Consider the following 20,268-nt stretch of genomic DNA (forward strand, 5'->3'; position numbering starts at 1 on the left):
TCTCCTCCATAAAACTCCATCATACACCAAGGGTTCTATATTTGTGTAGAATGTCTCAATGTGTGCAGGGTCTCTATCTTGTCATCTATGTCTCTATGGCGCCATCAGTACCACACTATCTTCATTACTATGACTTCATTTGCTAAAGCAAGAGCTCCCATCTTATTCTCATTCTTTAAGCCTGTCTTCTCCAATGTTGGTTACTGGTTTTCCACATCTATTTAGAACCAATAAAGTTCTGTGAAATACTTCCTGAGTGCAATGAATTTTTAGATCACTTTTAGGAGAATGAATACCTTAAAAGTATTTTCTCTTCCAAACATGAATGTGAAATATCTTTATGATTTATACTTAGTTATTTGACCATTTCCATGATTTTAATGTTTCTTTCCAAATTTCATTTTCTAACTATTATTGTATAGATAGAGAGATAATTACTGTTTGAGTTGACTCTGTGCCCAGAAAATTTGACAATTACTAATTATAATAATTGATCTGTAGGTTCCTGGCTATTGTTGTTGTACATTGTATCTTGAATATCCACAGTTTTATTTCCTCTTTCCCTGTCTTATACCTTTTCCTTCTACTGCCTGCTTAACTGTAGTGACTAAAATCTGTGGTATATTATTGAAGAGAAATGATGATTCTGGCTGTCTGTGTGTCCTTGTATTGTTTTGCTCTTGAATGAAAACCTAGAACATTTCATCAGTAAGTATGTTGATTGGTGTGGGATTTTTGCAGGGATCATCTATCAGAATGAAGACCTTTGTTTCTGCTCCTATTTTTTAAAGAAATTTTTTAAATGAAGGATAGTGAGTTCTAGTTGATGCTTTTTCCCCATTCACTTGAATTATCATTGGTGTTTCTTCTTTCATCAATGTGTTGTATTACAGCAATTGTGTTTTGAATGAAAGCCACTCATCCTCAGAAAAACCCAAATTAGAAATGATCTAATACTTTTGCTTATGGACTGATTGGATTACATCAATACCGGAATAACATTAACCCGAAATATTCTCCTCCCATATTGTCATCACTGGGTTTGTCATCTAGGTTTTGCTAGTCTCATAAGGGGCCCTCATGAGGATGGGACCATCACTCACCTGCCTCCCCAGTGGGGAACAGAGAAAGGGCGGCCAGGAGCAACAACATAAGGGACCCTCGTGACAAGAAACCAATGTGCCCAAAGGGCAGCCAGCAGCAAACACTGGGCATGTGTGAGGGAGCCTTCAAGTGATTCAGCTTCTGGGCTTCAAGCTTCCCTGACACCAGTGGGAGAAGATGGGTGCTGTTCACATTGTACCATGAGCAAATTACAGATTCATGGGTCAAGCAATTTTGGTGTTATTTTAAACCACTCAGTCCTTTGGTAACTGGAATAAGCCCTCTTCAGCATCACTTTCACACCATTCTGGCCAGCCCACACCTTAATCTCATGTTCTTATCTGATCATGATGGTAAGCTCTCCTCCACCAGAAGCAATAGAGCTTATCTTCAGTGTTTCCCACAGTCTCACACAAAGAGGTCCAAGACACAATCTCTGTGATGATCTAAAGAGAACCACAGAAATGAAGACATTCTTTGATCTATCATCCTGAGGCCCAGATCAAACAGTGATGTGACACTTTCTGAGAAGCCTACTGTAATAACCGCCACAACAGAGACACTCAGGGTTGGAAGATCAGACGGAAGCAGCAGCTGTTCAGATCTTATCAGCCTTCCTGGAGAGATGGTCCTGTTTTTGTTCCTGGCAGCCCTTTCTCTGTTCCCTACTGGGGAGGCGGGTGAGTGATGGTCCCATCCTCAGAGGCCCAGACCCACCCCACATGGCACAGACCTGCTTAGATGTTACACTCATGCACACTCTGGCCCTGGTTCATGTAAGGAAATTTCTGAACTCAGGTCGAATTTTCTCAAAGACCACCAACATTGGTCCCATCTCCCCTCTCCAGCCTTTGCCTCTGTGAGCACAGCAGGCAGTCTGTTATCTTTCTTTCAGGGAAAATCATCAGGGGCATGAGGCCAAGCCACACTCCCATTCCCTATATGGCATTTGTTGAATATCAGGTTTCAGAGGACATTTTCAGCTGTGTGGGTTTCCTCGTGTGTGAGGACTTTTTGCTGACAGCAGCTCACTACTTGGGAAGGTGAGGAGCAGTGCCCGGGCCCCCACCCTCTGTTGACCCCTTGCAGGGGACATAGGAAGCTCTTCAAAGCGCAGGTTAGCTTTGGGGAGAGAGGGACAAGTGAATGCCAGTGGCACATTAAAAGAAGCAACTGATCATACCTGGAATGGGAGGAAGCCAAGGTTGTGCCCTGGACCCTGGAGTACACATGTGAGAAATTCACGTTTCCTTCTGTGACTGTCAAGATGCTGCATGACTGAACACCCTCGTGGACTTCAGGAGGTCCTCCCTGACTGTGCTGCTAGAAACAGACAGCTCAGAGATGCTCAGCTCCAGGGCCCATTGCCTAGAATTCTCTCCCCTCCAGTCCCACCCTGTCCCAAGCTGTGTTCTTTCCTCCCAGCCTCTGGACTGTATCTCTTGTGACATCTGCTCCCTCTCTGCTCTCTGTGCAGCTTAATCAATGTCACCTGGGGGCCCACAACATCACGGAACAGAGAAGATCCCACAGGTTAGCCCCTTGAGAAGAGCCATCCGCCACCCAGACTATAATGGTAAGACTTGGGTCAATGATATCATGTTACTGCAGAGGGGATGCATGGCTGCGCTGGTTCTGGGACACTTTCCTTCCAGGGTTCTGCATCCCCCATGACCTCATTCCTGCCCTTCCTCCTGTATGACCCCTTCTGTGGTTTGAGCACTGAGAAGAAGGCAACCCCATGACTGTCCTGCAGTCTCTGTGGGCCATCAGTAGATGAGAGTGCCTTTCCTCTTCTTCAGCTGATTAAGGCTGATTTGACAGATGCAGTGAGCCCCATCAATCTGCCCAGAAGCTGGCAGAAGGTGAAGCCAGGTATAATATGCAGTGTGGCTGGCTAGGGGCAACTCGGGGTAGATATGCCCTGTGCAGACACACTATAGGTGCTAGATCTTAAAGTCCAAAGGGAGGAGAAATGTATCACTTGCTAGCTGGAGATCCAAACAAGAGGAAGAATTCTTTCTTGGTGAGATCCTCAGTGTTGTCCATGCAAAAGCTTGGGTTGTCAGGAGCCGTGTTAGGCATTACTGACAAAATGGAGGCACGGCTCCCAACCCCCTCTCCTTATCCCGCAGGCACAGACCCGGGATGGAGTTAGCTCTTGTGATTCTGACTTGTTCCTCCTCTCGTCGGTTGAGTTGGCTGGAAAGAATGTTAAGGTGCTTATTGTTCTTGAGAGAAGCATGAGAAAGCACAAAGTCTTCTGCAGTTTGTGCCCAGAAAATAATCTACAAATAACCACTGATATTTGTTCAAGGATTTTTACAAAGAATGTTCCAGGATGAGCACGTAGGCTGCAGCTTGAGGCCATGGGAATGATTGTTATCTGAGACCTGTTTGTGAGGGAGATGTTTTTGGCAAAAGAAGTTTGCTGAGTTTAGGGTTTAGGAATAATTAAGAATAGCTAGAAGCCTTTTTAGGAGACAGTGAGCTTAGGATACTAGGGGCAAGCAAGATTTAGAAAGATAAGAGATAAACTGAGGAATGTGGTAGGCAGCCCAGACATAAGCATGAGTTATAATGTAATCACAAGTAAACACAATTCCGAGAGAATCGCTGAAACGGGAACTCTGTTTGAAGGGCAACAAGGAGATAATAAATCTGGGTGAGGGGAAGCTGAAAATGTACAACCTCTGACCTAATCCTTTTGAAAAAGTATAAAAGAAGACGTGATGCTTGAAATAAACATGTAGTTCCATACCTCCAGTCAGAGGCTACATCATTCCCCGCCAACACCGCTCATCCCTTCAGGATGATTGCCTGGCTGCTGGAGCTGGACTCCAGCATTGGGTCAGGTGAACTGGGAGGATGGGGGGCAGTGGGAGTGAACCCCATGCCTGTGTCCCCAGCCTGTCCTCCTCTCTGATCTCTTTCCTGTGTCCCTGGGGGTGAACACTTCCCCAAAGTCGTATATGGGCAGAGGCTTTGTGTGGGAGGAGCAGCAGGTTTGTCAATGCCTGGATGAAACCTCAGGATCAACAAAGGCTCTGATGTCAGCCCAGGCCCCTCACAGAGACCATCCTGGGCATCAGCGGGGAGATAACTTAAAAAGGTGAGCCCAGCCCTTGCTTTCTCTGCCCACAGGGTAACTTCAGGGGCCTGCTGATGTGTAATGGTGTTGTCCAGGGCATTGTGTTCTGTGGAGAAGAGCATGGGAGAACTCCATATGTCTACAGAAGAATCTCCAGGTTTCTGTCCTGGATCCAAATAACAATGAGCCAGTACAAATGGCAGGGATCAGCCTGAGGTGCCCCTGGGATGGACCCCTCCATCTTCCCTGGAATGGGTGCACTGGGCAAAGTGGGTGAAGGATAGCTTCCTGGAATTTAATAAACTTTCGTCTCTTGAGCAGAAATCACTGATTCCTCTTTTGTTTACCTAAACGCATTTGTTAGGCACCTATTCTGCCAGGCAACCATCTATTCACATCTGATCTTCCTCCTTCAGCACATACACTGCACCCCACCCCCACCTTCCAACTCTGAAATAAAAACTCCTGTTGCACTGACAGCCAGCTCCCTCCAGTCACATGTTGCCAGTGCCAGCTCCACCTGCAGGCTACCCTTGAGCTCCATCAGAGAAGGGAGACCCCTCCTCAGGAACACACGACCCTCTTGTCAATGATCCTTGTGTCTCATCCATATGCCTCCTCCTCATCCACACCTACTCTCCTATCCCCCCATCCCAGTGCCCAGAGGACAACAGAAGAGAATTCAGATTTGGAAGGAGGGCCATCTGAAAAGCTCTGGGGTTGAGGTGGGCCCTTGTCCATCCTAACAGAAATGGAGGAGGTTTACAAAGGTGTGGCTCACTGAATGCAGTCTCTCTCCGCATCAGAACAGACAGAGGTGAGAAGTCTGAGAAAGTTTCAGGAGGGCTTTAGTCTTCCCAGGCCCAGCTCGAGTGTCTTTTGCAGGCCTGGCTTGGAGTCCTGACCACTAGGGCCCTGTGAAGCCTCTGGTGTCTTGACAGCACATCCTCCTTCAGCCCCAAGTGACCTTGAGGGAGCTCTTCCATCTTGGGCTGAGCCAGCCTCTCCCCACCTCCATTATTCCCATGTAGGTGTGTATATAAATATATTTATTTCTAAAGGAAAGTCATTGCAATAAAAAGTTTTGGATTCAGGGGTATCCTAATGTTTCAAAGTTTTCTTATAACCTATAGGTTATTGACTCAATTTTTCCTTCTATTAGTAATCTCTGGATTTTTTTTAATCTATGAATGTATTTGGGAAAATTGCTAATTTTAAAACATGCAGTTTAGGGAAGACTAGGCTGCAGGGGAGTGGTTTGCTGAACATTTGCGTGGTGAGTGAGTTTTGACTGTGGCATAATGCATTTTGGATTGAAAAGCAACAGACATCATAGTTAAATACAAACATACAAATAAGAGGGTTAAAAGAAGTGCAGAATTTCATCATCCTCAGACCATCCTTAATGCTTAAACATATTTCCTTTTGCTCTTTTTCTATTGGTTCATAAGATGTTGTTCCTTCAGTTCACCTGGGATTGGGTTGTATAGAACTCCTCATGCCGTCCTTTCCATTCCTCTTTCTTCTGTCCTCATACTAGTGAGAGGGTTGGGGTCAAATTGCCAACATTCACTGGATCATGGAAAAAGCAAGAGAGTTCCAGAAAAACATTTCTTTGTGATTTATTGACTATGCCAAAGCCTTTGACTGTGTGGATCACAATAAACTGTGGAAAATTCTGAGAGAGATGGGAATACCAGACCACCTGAACTGCCTCTTGAGAAATCTGTATGCAGGTCAGGAGGTAACAGTTAGAACAGGACATGGAACAACAGACTGGTTCCAATTAAGAAAAGGAGTACGTCAAGGCTGTCTATTGTCACCCTGCTTATTTAACTTATATACAGAGTACATCATGAGAAATGCTGGACTGGAAGAAACACAAGCTGGAATCAAGATTGGTGGGAGAAATATCAATAACCTCAGATTGCAGATGACACCACCCTTATGGCAGAAAGTTAAGTGAAGTCGCTCAGTCGTGTCTGACTCTGCGACCCCATAGACTGTAGCCTACCAGGCTCCTCTGTCCATGGAATTTTCCAGTCAAGAATACTGGAGTGGGTTGCCATTTCCTTCTCCAGGGGATCTTCCCAACCCAGGGATCGAACCCACGTCTCCTGCATTGTAGGCAGATGCTTTTACCATCTGATCCAATGTGAAGAGGAACTAAAAAGCCTCTTGATGAAACTGAAAGTGGAGAGTGAAAAAGTTGGCTTAAAGCTCAACATTCAGAAAATGAAGATCTGGTCCCATCACTTCATGGGAAATAGATGGGGAAACAGTGGAAACAGTGTCAGATTTTATTTTTTTGGGCTCCAAAATCACTGCACATGGTGACTGCAGCCATGAAATTAAAAGACGCTTACTCCTTGGAAGAAAAGTTATGACCAACCTAGATAGCATATTCAAAAGCAGAGACATTCCTTTGCCGACTAAGGTCCATCTAGTCAAGGCTATGGTTTTTCCTGTGGTCATGTATGGATGTGAGAGTTGGACTGTGAAGAAAGCTGAGCACCGAAGAATTGATGCTTTTGAACTGTGGTGACGGAGAAGACTCTTGAGAGTCCCTTGGACTGCAAGGAGATCCAACCAGTCCCTTCTGAAGGAGATCAGCCCTGGGATTTCTTTGGAAGGAATGATGCTAAAGCTGAAGCTCCAGTACTTTGGCCACCGCATGTGAAGAGTTGACTCACTGGAAAAGACTCTGATGCTAGGAGGGATTGGGGGCAGGAGGTGAAGGGGACGACCGAGGATGAGATGGCAGGATGGCATCACTGACTCAATGGACGTGAATCTGAGTGAACTCCGGGAGTTGCTGATGAACAGGGAGGCCTGGTGTGGTGAGATTCATGGGGTCGCAAAGAGTTGGACACGACTGAGCAACTGAACTGAACTGAACTGAAAACAATGCTAATGGTAATTCCCAACGTTGTGATGGGAAACCCTGGAGAAGGAAATGGCAACCCACTCCAGTATTCTTGCCTGGATCCTGACATCTGTATATATTCTATTTCAATCAAATGAGCTTGATTCCTCATGTAAGATTAGGAACCCCAGCACCCCTGGAACAACACTGACATTCCCATTAGAGGGACTAGATTTCCCTGCCTTTGATGGTACAGCAGAAGGGCCCTTTGTATGAAATGAGGGAAGTCTAATTCTGAGGCATAAGCTTTGATAGCAAGATTCATAAAATAGAGATAACTCTACCTACTTCGCAGGATTGTTATAAAAGTAGCAATACATCTAAGAGAGTGACAAGAATTGATATTCATGAGCTCTTTAAAGTCCTAATTCCAATCCCATTTGCTCTTATGATAATGTATGTAAAGCCCAACCGTAGAGTATGGTCTCTTCCCCTACCGAATATTCTTTCATCACGGTCTTCTGCCTATGAACATTTGGTTAGGAGGGAGAGAGAGATGCAGACTAATGTTTTTCAAATTGCCAGTAACGATGCTTGAAGTGGGGTGTAGCTTGCAGTTTAATCTGCAATGGAATAAGATGGGATGCAAAGGAGTGGCACTTAGACTGCATTGCACGTGATTAAGTATGAGTATTGTTTCCTGCAACTTTGGATTCATTTGCATGTTTGTAGGTTTGTGCCTTTGTACTCACACATACCTATGGCATATGCGTTGGGTCTTTTTGCAAATGTATTTCCTACTATGGTCACTGTCTTAAATGTGCATATGCTTCTGAATTCTCAGTGTAAAGACTTTCCCCCACCCATGTATCTCATGGGCCTTAATCAGCTGCCGTGCCTGGGAAGGACATGAGCCCTCCACCTCCACACCAATGAGGGACCACACTGGAGAGCTCATCCCTGAGGCCAAAACTTGGAGGTTCAGGCCTCAGCTTCACCTCACACAAAACAGAGGGCATCTCTAGGGGAAAATTCTGATTAGAAAGATGCAGGCACACTATGATGGAAGAGAACATGACCAGTCACTTCCTGTGTTACCAGCCTGGCCCTGCCCTCACTTGTTGGGAGTGAAAAACCCAAGACTAGAAAACAGAGGCAGCACATGCCCTGGGCCGCCTCTCTGAGAAGATGCATCGTCCTCCTCTCCCGCTGGTGCTCCTCCTCCTCTGCTGCAGAGCCCAGGCTGGTGAGTTGCCCGGGCACCCCTTCTGGAACCTGCAGGATTAACCCCTAAAACAAGATTTACTCGGAAGATTGCTGACCCTTAAACAGAACCCCAGGCTTTCTCCCCAACACCCCAGAGTGAAGTTTCCCCTTGGGCTGTGCACACCCTCTCTCTGCAGCCCATGGTCGCTCCCAGGAACAAGGAGCCCATGTTGACTGAGGGAAAGCCCAGAGCAGGGGCCCCAGGGGTGGTCTCCTCTGCATGGAGTTGTGACACTGAGCTGAGTCCTGTGTTCCCTTCACCTTCTGGCCTTGCAACTTGGCTGATCTCTGAGCAACCTAGGATATGGAGATGGTGGAGGCAGGAACCTGGAGAGCTGGTCATGCACAGGGACAGAGGAGGGCTGAGTGAGGGCAGAATGGGAGTGGGGGGAAACAGGTGAGTGTGACTGCGAGACGTCCGAGGCCAGCTTGGCTGCTGTGCCTGGAGCAGAGGCAGGAGACACCAGAGCCACCCGAGAGGAAGAGGCCAGAACTCGGGGCGAGTGCGGATTCCAGAGACGCCTGTTCCGACTGAAGGCAGCCGGTGCACCCTCTGTGTTCAGACCCTGGGGTTCTGTGTTCCAGGGGAGATCATCGGGGGCACAGAGAGCAAGCCACACTCCCGCCCCTACATGGCCTACCTGGAAATTGTCACCTCGAGGGAGAAGCAGGTGGCTTGTGGTGGTTTCCTGATAAGAAGGGACTTTGTGCTGACGGCTGCGCACTGTGCAGGAAGGTGAGACAGTGGGTCCTGTTTATCTCCAAGTGGGAGGAGCAGCCAGGGGACAAACCAGGAACAGCTCCTTGGGGCCTGAGGGGAGCTCCTAGGCCTGGGTCTCTTTAGGTAGAGACAATACTTGGCCTAAGGAAATCATACTCAGAGTGGAACGGCTGTGCTGACCCTTAGTCACTGTGAGCTCAGCTCCCCTCAGGGGAGAGGGGACCTCATCCCAGTGCCCCTCTTCTAAAAGCAGCTCCCCCTCCCCAACCCCAACACAAAGGATGTGCAGACACCCTTCAGGGGCCCACCCAGTTCTCGACCAGTTCCTCCGTGCCTTTTTCAAGAACTGGCCTTTAGTTCCTGGAGACCTGAACCCACCCTTTCCATGGGAGATAGAGCACAGGGTCCACCTGAGACCCCACCACTCCCCCCTTTCCTCGGACACCTCTGCCCCCAGAGAGGAGGCCCTCATTAGGGCACCTTGATTAGGAAGTACGTACCCTGTGCCCTGGGTCTTTCAGAGCCCACTCACTCCCTGGCGTCCGCAAGACCCTGGAAATTATCTTTGTCCCTGAGAAAGCTCTTCCTTGAATAAAGCCTGATACCCTCCCACACCACGATCGGCTCAAAAGAGGGATGTGGGAAGAGATCGCTGACCCGGGGAGAGATTGCACGCCCTTTCTCAGAGTGGGCGTATCTCAGCAGACGCCCCACCATCAGCGTTTCACCTTGGCCTTCTCCTTCACATAGGTCTGTAACAGTCACCCTCGGAGCCCATAACATACAAAAGAAAGAAGACACATGGCAGAGGCTTGAGGTCATAAAACAGTTTCCTTACCCAAAATATGAGCCTGCTGGTCTCCACGACATCATGTTACTGAAGGTGCAAATTCTTCTTCCTCTTCTCCACTCCCTGTTCTCCAGGCTTCCTTCCCCGCTCTCTGTTCTCCAGGGCTTCTCCTTCAGGTCCCATTACCCTCAAACATTCCCAACCTGCCTCTCACCAGCACCCCTCAGCTCAGCCTCTGGAAGAGGCTCTCATGTGGAGCAGCTGCTCTGTCCCTCCCTGGTTGCCTCCACCCCTCCCCAAGCCCATTTCCATCACTGACAGCCCTCATTTCCTTCACAGTTGGAGGAGAAAGCCAACCTGACCCTGGCCGTGGGGACACTTCCCCTTCCACCCCATGTCACCTTCATCCGTCCCGGGAGAATGTGCCAGGTGGCTGGCTGGGGAAGAACAGGTGTGAAGGAACCAGCCTCCAGCACTCTGCAAGAGGTGAAGCTGAGACTCATGGAGCCCCGGGCCTGTAGCCACTTCCCTGCTTTTGACCACAATCTCCAGCTGTGTGTGGGCAATCCCCAGAGCACAAAATCTGCTTTTAAGGTGATTCTCAGACTACGGTCTTCCCCACAAATCACTGTCCAGGGTGCAGACACCTTTGGAAGGAGACGGAGTTAGGAGTGTCAGCCAGAGACAAAGTGTGAGACCTCAGGTCTAAGGAGCTGGGACTGTCCCTCTTCAGATCATCCTCCCTTTGCCCCATGGGGTCTCTGACCAGGGTCTGCTCAGGGTCAAGGGGTGCCTCCCAGGGTCAGGGGGTGCCAAGAAGGAAAGAGAACAGCATCAGAGACGTATCACCTCATGAGGAGCCCGTGTTCCTGAGCCTGATGACAGGTCCGACCAACTCAGAGTTGGGACCACAGGGAGGAGGGGGTGGTTTCCCGGCTCACCGTTTCTCTCCCTTTCCTTCTGTTTCAACAGGGAGACTCAGGGGGCCCTCTTCTGTGTGCTGGGGTGGCCCAGGGCATTGTCTCCTATGGACTGTTCAGTGCAAAGCCCCCCGCCGTCTTCACCCGGATCTCCCCTTACCGGCCCTGGATCGATGAGGTCCTGAAAGAGAATTAACCTGGAACCTGGGCCAGCCTGAGGGGAAACCAGAGCAGGACTCCGGCAGGTTCTCGGTGCCACTCACCCTGGATCTGTCTCTGGTTTTCCTCTTAAAGCCCTGTCACGTCCCTAATCCTCAGGAAGGCTGCTTCAGATCATAGAATTTCCAATAAATCTCAGTGAACACCCGTCTTCCAGACCTGAGTGTGTGTCTCCTCTCTCTTCTCCCAGCATCAGGCATTCCAGAAGCCTTGAAAGGGGGGAGTGTGGTGTGTGTGTGTGAGAGACAGAGTGGATACAGAGAAGAACAATAGGGAGAGAGAGAAGAGAAAGGGGTTCCCTGGAGTGGCAGGACCCCTACATCCACCTTAAAGAAGAAAGTAGAGCAGATCCTCCCCTGCCGTCATCATTAACTCTGAGCCATCTTTAGGGCTCTTCAGAATCACTAGGAACATGCTGAGTTGCAGGGTGTTTACAGCACCCCTGGCCTCTTTCCATTAGGTACCAGTATCAACATTCCCTTCTCCTCCAAGTTCTGAATCAAAGATGTCTCTGGGCTTTTCTAAACGTCCCCCAAGGAATATGTTATGGTGGCGGGGGTGGGGGTGGGGTGGGGAGGGGTTAGGCAGGGCTTTGTGAAGGAGCTGGGCAGGAATCACCTTCAGCATTTGGTTCACACTGGGCCCTCCTCACTGTCCACCTCGATAAGAAATCTACCATCTGTGCAGCTTTGATGTGCGATGCAGAGATCTTGTGTCACTGACTTCTGCAAAAGGAATACGTGGGGCTGATAAGAGGAGGGACAGCATCAGAAGTCCTGCACGAATCAGCCACAAACGACTGCTCCCAACCACTCTAGCCTGTGTGACCTCCACAACGCCCAGCACTGTGAGCAACACAGAAGCAGAGGGTCAGTCCCGTGAGGACAGGGGGGCACTAACTCTGTAATCTCGCCCAAGAGTGGAAGAGCCTTGATGTGCAGGATGGAGCCTGCCCCCGGGTTCTGTGTAATGACCTGCATTGTGGAGCACACCTGAACTGGGTAATAGGCTTGTCCTTCATGCTGAGTGTCAGTCTGAACCCCTGCTTCTGTGTCCTTGGAGACCAGCCCGGAGTCAACAGTCCTGCAATGTCTCCCTGTGGAGCAGATCAGGGACCTGGGAGAGGAGATGGAGCTGCCACCTGGGTGCAGTGAAGCACTGACAATGTCCTGCCCTGTGCTCCGATGGAGGCCCTGGAAGGCTACCATCACCCAGAGGGGTCTTACGATGGAGGGGGGGCAGGACCAGGAGTCGAGCTGGCTCAGTCTTTCCCCTTTCGTGTCCCCAGGGGGACTCTGGGGTGTGACAACGTAGCCCCCGGGAATTGTCTTCAATGGACAAAATAATGTGTCACCTCCAGGGTCCTGCACCAAAGTCTCAAGTCTCCTGCCCTGGATGAAGAAAACCATAAAAAGCCTCTGACTGCAGGAACCAGACCATCCTCCCTGGGGCTGATCCAGAATCGCACTGCAGGATTGGGGTGCCCGCAGCTCAGTAACTGTGTCTCAGCTGGGCTCGAAGGGCTGGTTGCTTATTTATTCACTGACTCCTATTCACAAATGCTCACTGTGTGTTTAGAAAGGCAATGATAGGATTCTGCTGTTTTCTGCTCCTCCTCTCCCCCCGCCCACCATCTCTTCCCCTGAACCCCATGCAAAGCTGTCACCCAGGTCTGCTTCCCCACACCTGTCTTCCAGGGCTGGCCCTCCTGCCAGGGCTGAAGCTGAGCACCATCAGGGAAAAACATGAACCTCTCTGGTCCTGGGGCTCAGGGTGAACTCCTTAGCTCCTTGCTCTGGGTACATGGCAGGGAGGAGTGGATCACACCATGGGTCCCCGACACCAAGAGCACAGCCTGGGGCTGCAGCTCCAGGACAGAGACCCTCCTACTGGGGATCGGGGAGGGGGGCTACCTGAGCTGACCTTTAACCCCCACAGCCAGGGGAGCTGGCCCAGAGCAGGGCTGGGTCTCCCGAGAATCCCCTCGTTCTCATCCAGCCCCTCGTTCTCATCCAGCCTGAGTAGGAGTGTTATCACATGCAACTCTAGAACATCAGTCATTTTGGTTCTAGCCATGAAGCAAATCTCTGCTCTGCTCACTGGAGCATACTCGGCCCCTGGGGGAGGGGGCAGCAGGGAGGGAAGAGAAGGAACAGGGCAGCCTTATTTTTTCACCCTTAATGTACTGTGCTGTGCTTAGTCACTCAGTCGCTCAGTCGCGTCCGACTCTTTGCGGACCCATAAACTTTAGCCTGCCAGGCTCCTCCATCCTCGGAATTCTCCAGGCAAGAATATTGGAGTGGGTAGCTTTCCCTTCTCCAGGGGATCTTCCCAACACAGGGATCGAACCCAAGTCTCACCACATTGCAGGTGGATTCTATACTAGCTGAGCTACCAGGGAAGCCTACTCTTAATACAGTAGGTAGAAATGTCACTGCATATGCTCAAATGGTAGGAACACCCATTTGAAAGGCAATTAGAATCTGATTCTAAACACTCATCCATTGGATGGGCCAGAAACAGGCTCCCTGTCACGGCTGCAGGCTCCTGCCTGTGCAAACCAAACTGCAGTCAGGGAGGCCCACGTGGTCCGTACAAATGGAGAAGCGCCTCTGCTCTTAGGCCGTCACAGTTGCTGCTGCTCCATAGGGTCCAAGACAACCTAGCCTTTCATCCTGGGGAAGGTCTTGGTTTGGAGAGCATGTGATTTTTGCTGGGCAAGATCTCCTGTGCTGGTCTCCCCTCTCCAGACACTTCCGTCTGCCATCCCTCCAGGGTCTTGTCTGTGGTGCTGAGCTGCCTGGGAGCTGAGCCTGAGTTCCAGCCCTTGGCTGGTGCTGCCCTACCCCTACACACAGCACTGTGCTTCTCTGGGGGATGTGTCAACACTCTAGGATATAGTTACCCTAAAGGCAGGCCCTTTCCCCTCTGGTTTGCACAAATCACCCAGCAACACAATCTCCTAGTGACCTGGGGCACGTTTACAGAGGAAGAGCGGTGATGACACAGCTTCTGATTTGGAGCTGAAAAAATCCCAAGATTTACTAGGGACCCAGCTCCTTGATTGAAAATCGCACAAAAGGAAAACAAAGAAAGAAAAACGTACTGTTTAAAACATGAGCCTAGCCACATATATATTCAGCTCAAGTATAACATTTACTTTGAGGAAATGGTTCTGTTGTTTGGAAAAGTTTAAGAATATTTGTTGCTGACTTGTCCTGCTTTGAGAGATGAGGGAGACAGTCCCAGGAGGGACAGTGAGCACCTGGAGGCCCCACAGTGTTAGGACGGAGCCTAGGCTCAGCCAGGTCCCCTAAGAGCCAGGACAGCTAGAGGATGTCCATGTTTTCTAACCCTGCCCACTGATGACTTCCTGCCATCCCTGGACAAGACCAGGAGCCTCTGCTCAGATACCTCCCTCCACACAGAGCGAGTCCCCGGGCTCCCATGGCAGCCGTTCTCTGACAAGTACTCAGACAGCTTCCTGGTGAGCTGTTCTGTCTGCTCATGGGCACAATCAGATGAAGGTGGGTAAGCACCTAAAACATGCTGATTTCTTCAAATCTTCTGGTCTGTGGAAATGTCCTCCATCCCCTACTTTTGAGGAAACAGTCCTTAACTTCTTTAAAGATCTTTGCATTGGAAATAAGAAACAAAACAAAATAAAATAAAAATATCCCTGGACTTCCCTGGTGGCTCAGTGGATAAGAATCTGCCTGCTAATGCAGGGGGCATGAGTTCGATCTTTGATCTGGGAAGATTCCACGTGATTCAGAACAAGTAAGCCTATGCAGGAAACCTACCGAGCCTGCGTGCCGTAACTACCGAAGCCTGTGTGCCTGGAGCCTATGCTCTGCAGCAAGCATAGCCACCACAGTGAGAGGCCTGCACACCTGAGGGAAGAATAGCCACTCTAGAGAACGCCCACGTGGAGCAATGGAGACCCTGCACAGCCAGAAATAAATACATAAATGAATACAATTGTTAAAATATCTGTAATGACCTCCAATGAAACGCCTCTACTGACCAAGGCCTCTCCCACCACTTGTTCCCCCCAGACCCACAAGAAGATTCAGTTCTCAATATACCTGGGGAGAGAACCGCCAGGCCAGCTCTGGGGATGATGGACCTGAAAGGTCAAGCCCTTGCTAGTCTGTTTCGGGAATGTGCTTTGGAACAGGAATGGCTCTGCCTTCCCTGCCCATGACCGTGCTGCTGTTGGTACCACAGTGGTCTTGCAGGGTTTATTTCCTGTCTCTGTATCCCACACAACACGACTTTTGGCCAACAAATGCTTTACTGTGAAAGAACGTTGAAGCCATGAGTTCATGTCCCATATCACCCAGAAACAGCTGGCCCAAGAATTGTGTAAGATTTAGTAATGTAGGTGGTGGAAAGACAACCACCTTCAAGATTGGGATGCTGTCTTCCAGGATGTGGTATGTGCTTTAAGCTAGCAGTGAGTATAGGGTGTTGTTTCTCTCCTAGCCAGAACACATGGTTCTAGAGACAACAAAGTGACCACAGGGGGTGGCTCTCATTCCTACTCTTACACCTATTAACTCTGTCTCAGAAGGTTTCCTTCTGTCTCTATGACCTTGGACTCTTCTGATTTTTAGAGGCCTTAATTTGTAGGAAAGCAATCGATAGACAGATAAACTTACTATGCAAGTTAGGTGGGTGATCCTAATTGCCGAGGGAAGATGAGATTCCCTGTGTTACATCTTGGTAACTTGGTATTTCCATTCCTATTAGTGATGGTCAGTGAAAGGCTACTTTAGCCCAATAAACATAAGACCAGTAAAATCCTTGAAGAATAAAGAATCCCACTAGCCGAGATACTTGAGATAAGATTCCTCTGTATGCTTCTCAGATGATAAAATTCCTGTCCTTGTAATGACCTCCCAGTCTCCTGGTTAAGGACCCTTTCAAATTTCCTGGAGAAAGAGATGTGTGTGTGTGTGTCTGTCTGTGTGTGTGTGTGCATCCATCTGGTCTAATGTGCTATTTAAGACATTTGTTTTCTTTTTTCTTTTTTATCTGAATGATCTGTGCATTGAAGGAATTGGGGTGTTAAAGTCCCATATTTTTACTGCATTACCATCAATTTCTCCCTTTATGCTTGTTAATATTTATGTGTTTAGGTGCTCCTATGTTGGTTGTGTGTGTATCTAAAATTGATATGTCTTCTACTTGGATCGATCCCTTGATCGTTATGTAATGTTCTTATTTGTCTCTTGTCACAGTCTTTGTTGTACAACTGTTTTGTCTGATACAAGTATTGCTACCCTGGCTTTAATTTTGTTTCCATTTGCTTGGAGTACGTTTTCTATCCCCTTATTTTCAGTCTGTGAGTATCTGTAGATCTGAAGTGAGTCTCTTGTAGGCAGCATATGTATGAATCTTGTTTCTGCACCCGTTTTGGTGTTGCGTGCCTTTTAATTGGCTCATTTAGTCCATTTGTATTTAAAGTAGTTGTTGACAGGTATGTACTTTTTGCCATTTTGTTCATTGTTTTTCAGTTGTTTTCGTGCTTCTTTTTTTGTTTCTTCTTTTGCTCTCCTCCCTTGTGATTTGATGATTATCCTTAGTGTTACATTTGGATTCTTTTCTCTTTTTTCTTAGTGTGTACAGATTTTAGGTGTGTGATTACCATCAGGCTTATATACATGTATCAATATATATACATCAGTGTTCTATAACTGTAATTATTTTCAATTGTTGGGCTCTTAAGTTTAACACATCCTTACGACTCTGCATTTTTATCCCTCTCATTGTTCATTTTTTGACATTGTACTTTATGGCGTTTTATTTCAAGTATTCGTTAAGTATCTATTGTGGATATAGATGATTTTACTGCTTTCAATTTTTAGCTTTCATACTAGCTTTATTAGTGGTTGATAGCTACCCTGAAGGTTGTTGCTGTTCAGTCGCTCAGTCATGCCCAACTCTGCGGCCTCATGGGCTGCAGCATGCCAGGCTTCCCTGTCCTTCACTCTCTCCCAGACAAATATACCTTCATTTTCCCTTACCAATGAGACTTTTTCTTTGATAATTTTCATACTTCTAGTTTGATCTTTTCTTTTTCATTTAGGGAAGACCATATAACATTTCTTAGAAGGCTGTGTTTGTATTGCTGAACTCCTAGCTTTTGCTTGTTGGAAAACTTTAGCTTTCTCCTTCAAATACAGCCTGCCCAGTGGAGTACTCTTGGTCATAAGACATTTTTTTCTTTTCATCACTGGAAATATATCATGCCACTCCCTTCTGGCTTGCAAATTTTTGTTGAAAAGTCTGCTGGTAGCTGATAGTTCCCCTATACATAACTTTTTGCTTTTCCTTTACTGATTTTAATGTTCATATTAATTTAAAATTAATATTTAATTTTTGCCATTTCAGTTACAGTGTCTCAATGTGGTCATCTTTGTGTTTATCCTGTTTGGGACTGTCTGTATTTCCTCGATCTGGATATTTCTTTCTTTTCCTATGTTAGGGAAGTTTTCAGCTATTATGTCTTCAAATATGGTGTCTAACCCTTTTCTTCTCTCTTCTCTTTCTGGGACTCCTATACTGTGAATATCAGTATCCTTAATATTATCTCAGAGTTCTCTTAAACTGTCCTCATTAAAAACATTCTTTCTCTCTCACTCTCTGTCTCTCTTTTTTTTCTGTTCAGGTTGAGTGATTTCTGCTGCTCTCTCTTCTATTCTGCTGATCCACTCCACTGTATCATCTAATATACTATTGATTCCTTTTAGTGTATTTTACTGAGAAGGCAATGGCATCCCACTCCAGTACTCTTGCCTGGAAAATCCCATGGACAGAGGAGCCTGGTGGGCTGCAGTCCATGGGATCGCTAAGAGTCGGACATGACTGAGCGACTTCACTTTCACTTTTCACTTTTATGCATTGGGGAAGAAAATGGCAACCCACTCCAGTGTTCTTGCCTGGAGACTCCCAGGGACGGGGGAGCCTGGTGGGCTGCCGTCTATGGGGTCGCACAGGGTCGGACATGACTGAAGTGACTTAGCAGCAACAGCAGTGTATTTTAAATTTCAGTTATTGTATTCTTCAATTCTGCTTGGTTCTTCTTCAGATTTTCTAACTCTTTGTTTTTATATAGATCAACTCTTTGTGATATATGTTGCAATAATTTTTTCTAAATTATTGTCTGTATTTTGGTTTCGCTTACGCTTGATTTTTGAGATATAAACTTTAAAAAACTGTATTTTACATATCACAATTTATTTATCAATCTCTTCTTTTAATGTTTCTGTATTTAGAGTCATTGCTAGAAGACCTCTAATTTTATGAAGGGATTTATCCACATTTATTTATTACTATGGTTTTATTTCATACATTTGTGTCTCGGATTTTGCACTTACTCAGGTGGTTTATGTGATATATGACTAACTTACTGCTCTGATATCATTTATTAAAAGGTACTACTTTCCCCAGTGATTTTTTTTTAATGTCACCTTAGTGTAAACTGCATTTTCATATGTGCTTGGGAATGTTTCTGGATTTTCTATTCTTTTTCTTTGATCTGTCTGATCATGAGTGGCCAATACACTGTTTTCAGAAATACATCTTATGGGATTTTTAAAATATCTAATTAGTTATTCCTTCATGCTATTTTCCAAATAAATTTTAGACATTAGCTAGAACTTCATAACACTAGGAGAAAAAATTTTTTTTAAAAATTGGAATCACACTTTTATATTAACTTTGGGAGAATGAGTGCCTTTTTGGTGTGGTTCTACCCTATCAGAGAACTAAGACTATCTTTCTATTTCTAAAGTCTGTTTTTATATTTTTCAGGAATCCTTTAACATTTTGCTCAAATAGTGTTTCACAATTATGGTTATGTTTTTCCCAAGCTCTTTATGTTTTTTGTTGCTGCTGTGACAGATTATCTTTTCAAATGTATCTTCAAACTGGTTGTTGTTCATATATGTGAAGGCTATGGATCTCCTTTTACCTTTGAAATAATGTCAGGCTTACGGAAAAGTAGCAATTATAACACAAAAAACTTCTATTTTCCTGAACCATTTGAGAGTAAAGTTACTGACATGGTGTCCCATCAGTTCTCAAAAACTGTAGAGGGCAATTTCTACAAACAAGGAAACACTTATGTGACCACAATTCAACCATCAAATCCAGGAAATTAACATTGATGCCACCAATACCATCTATCTAATCTTCAGACAGTAAGAAACCGAGTCACTTGCCTTAATATGTTTAATTATTTGATTAGTCCCCACAGAGACTTATAAAACAGATCTCTTCCTCATCTTCTCCAAGTGCATCCCCTGCTCTCCCCGCCCAGGCTCTGGTGATCCACGTCAGGCAGCTGCTTCAAAGCAACGCCCGCCTCGCCCTATTTGTCCTGCTCTGACACATCCCACCAGACTGCCCTTTCTGTTGGAGTCCCTGAATCCTCCTTGAGCTCCTTTACCACCGACTGGTCAACCCTTGTGTAAGCACCCTCCTCACAGCCCTTGGATGTTCACTCCCTTCATAGTAGTAGTACTAAACATCGCTCAGTCGTGTCTGACTCTGTGACCCCGTGGACTGTAGCCCGCCAGGCTCCTCTGTCCATGGGATTCTCCAGGCAAGAATACTGGAGTGGGTTGCCATGCCCTCCTGCATTCCCTACGGAAGGCAACGTTCCTCACTTCACTTGCATTCTGATATCTCATCCAGATCATCCAGTGCAGGGTGTCCAAGCCCATGCGGGATGAGGACACTGCTTGCTTCACTGTGGCTCTCTTGCCAGAATCACTGTTGACCATGGGCTTTGTTTCTTTAACTAAGGTGTTGTTGCTTTTTAAGAGGCTGGGATAAAGATGTTTAGAAACAACCGTTGTTTTGATTCCATGGCTTCCCCCATTTTCATGATGGGGACATGACTGCCGCTGCATATCTCCATCCCACAGGCTCTTCTTACGTGACTGCAACAAAGGAGGTCTAGGGCCCTCCTTTTATAATCTGGGTGAGGGGAGCTCTTGATTGCTTTAAGCAGTGGAATATGGTAGAATAGGTGCCATATGACATCAAAATCTAGGTAATGGAAAAACACAGCTTCTAGATGGCTCACTTTTTAGGAGATGGTCACTCTGGGGAAACCAACCACTGTGTCATGAGGGAGCCAAAGAATCCCATAAAGTGAGACAACCTGAGGGGCTCTTGTGGAGAAAAACCAATGTGCCAAGTGGATAGCCAGCACCAACCACTGGGCATGTGTGAGCATCCTTCAAGGGACTCAGCCTTTAGGCTTCGAGCAGCCCT

At 47.0% G+C, this 20,268-nt stretch overlaps 1 protein-coding gene and 1 pseudogene across 2 annotated transcripts; both read left to right on the forward strand.

The window, feature by feature from the left end:
- LOC108638484 lies at nucleotides 1,730-4,433 on the forward strand (annotated as a pseudogene).
- On the forward strand, nucleotides 8,169-11,121 carry LOC102174387 (mast cell protease 2). Of its 2 annotated transcripts, none has more exons than XM_018065876.1 (5): nucleotides 8,169-8,307; nucleotides 8,913-9,063; nucleotides 9,799-9,931; nucleotides 10,178-10,432; nucleotides 10,811-11,121. In XM_018065876.1, the coding sequence occupies exons 1-5, from the start codon at nucleotides 8,250-8,252 to the stop codon at nucleotides 10,952-10,954; spliced, it is 741 nt and encodes a 246-aa protein (XP_017921365.1). In that variant the 5' UTR covers nucleotides 8,169-8,249; the 3' UTR covers nucleotides 10,955-11,121. The 2 variants fall into 2 exon arrangements, with proteins under 2 accessions (XP_017921365.1, XP_017921366.1); XM_018065877.1 differs by having other exon boundaries at nucleotides 10,178-10,324.

The sequence above is a fragment of the Capra hircus genome, chromosome 21 (genome assembly GCF_001704415.2).
Source record: "Capra hircus breed San Clemente chromosome 21, ASM170441v1, whole genome shotgun sequence".
NCBI lineage: Eukaryota > Metazoa > Chordata > Mammalia > Artiodactyla > Bovidae > Capra > Capra hircus.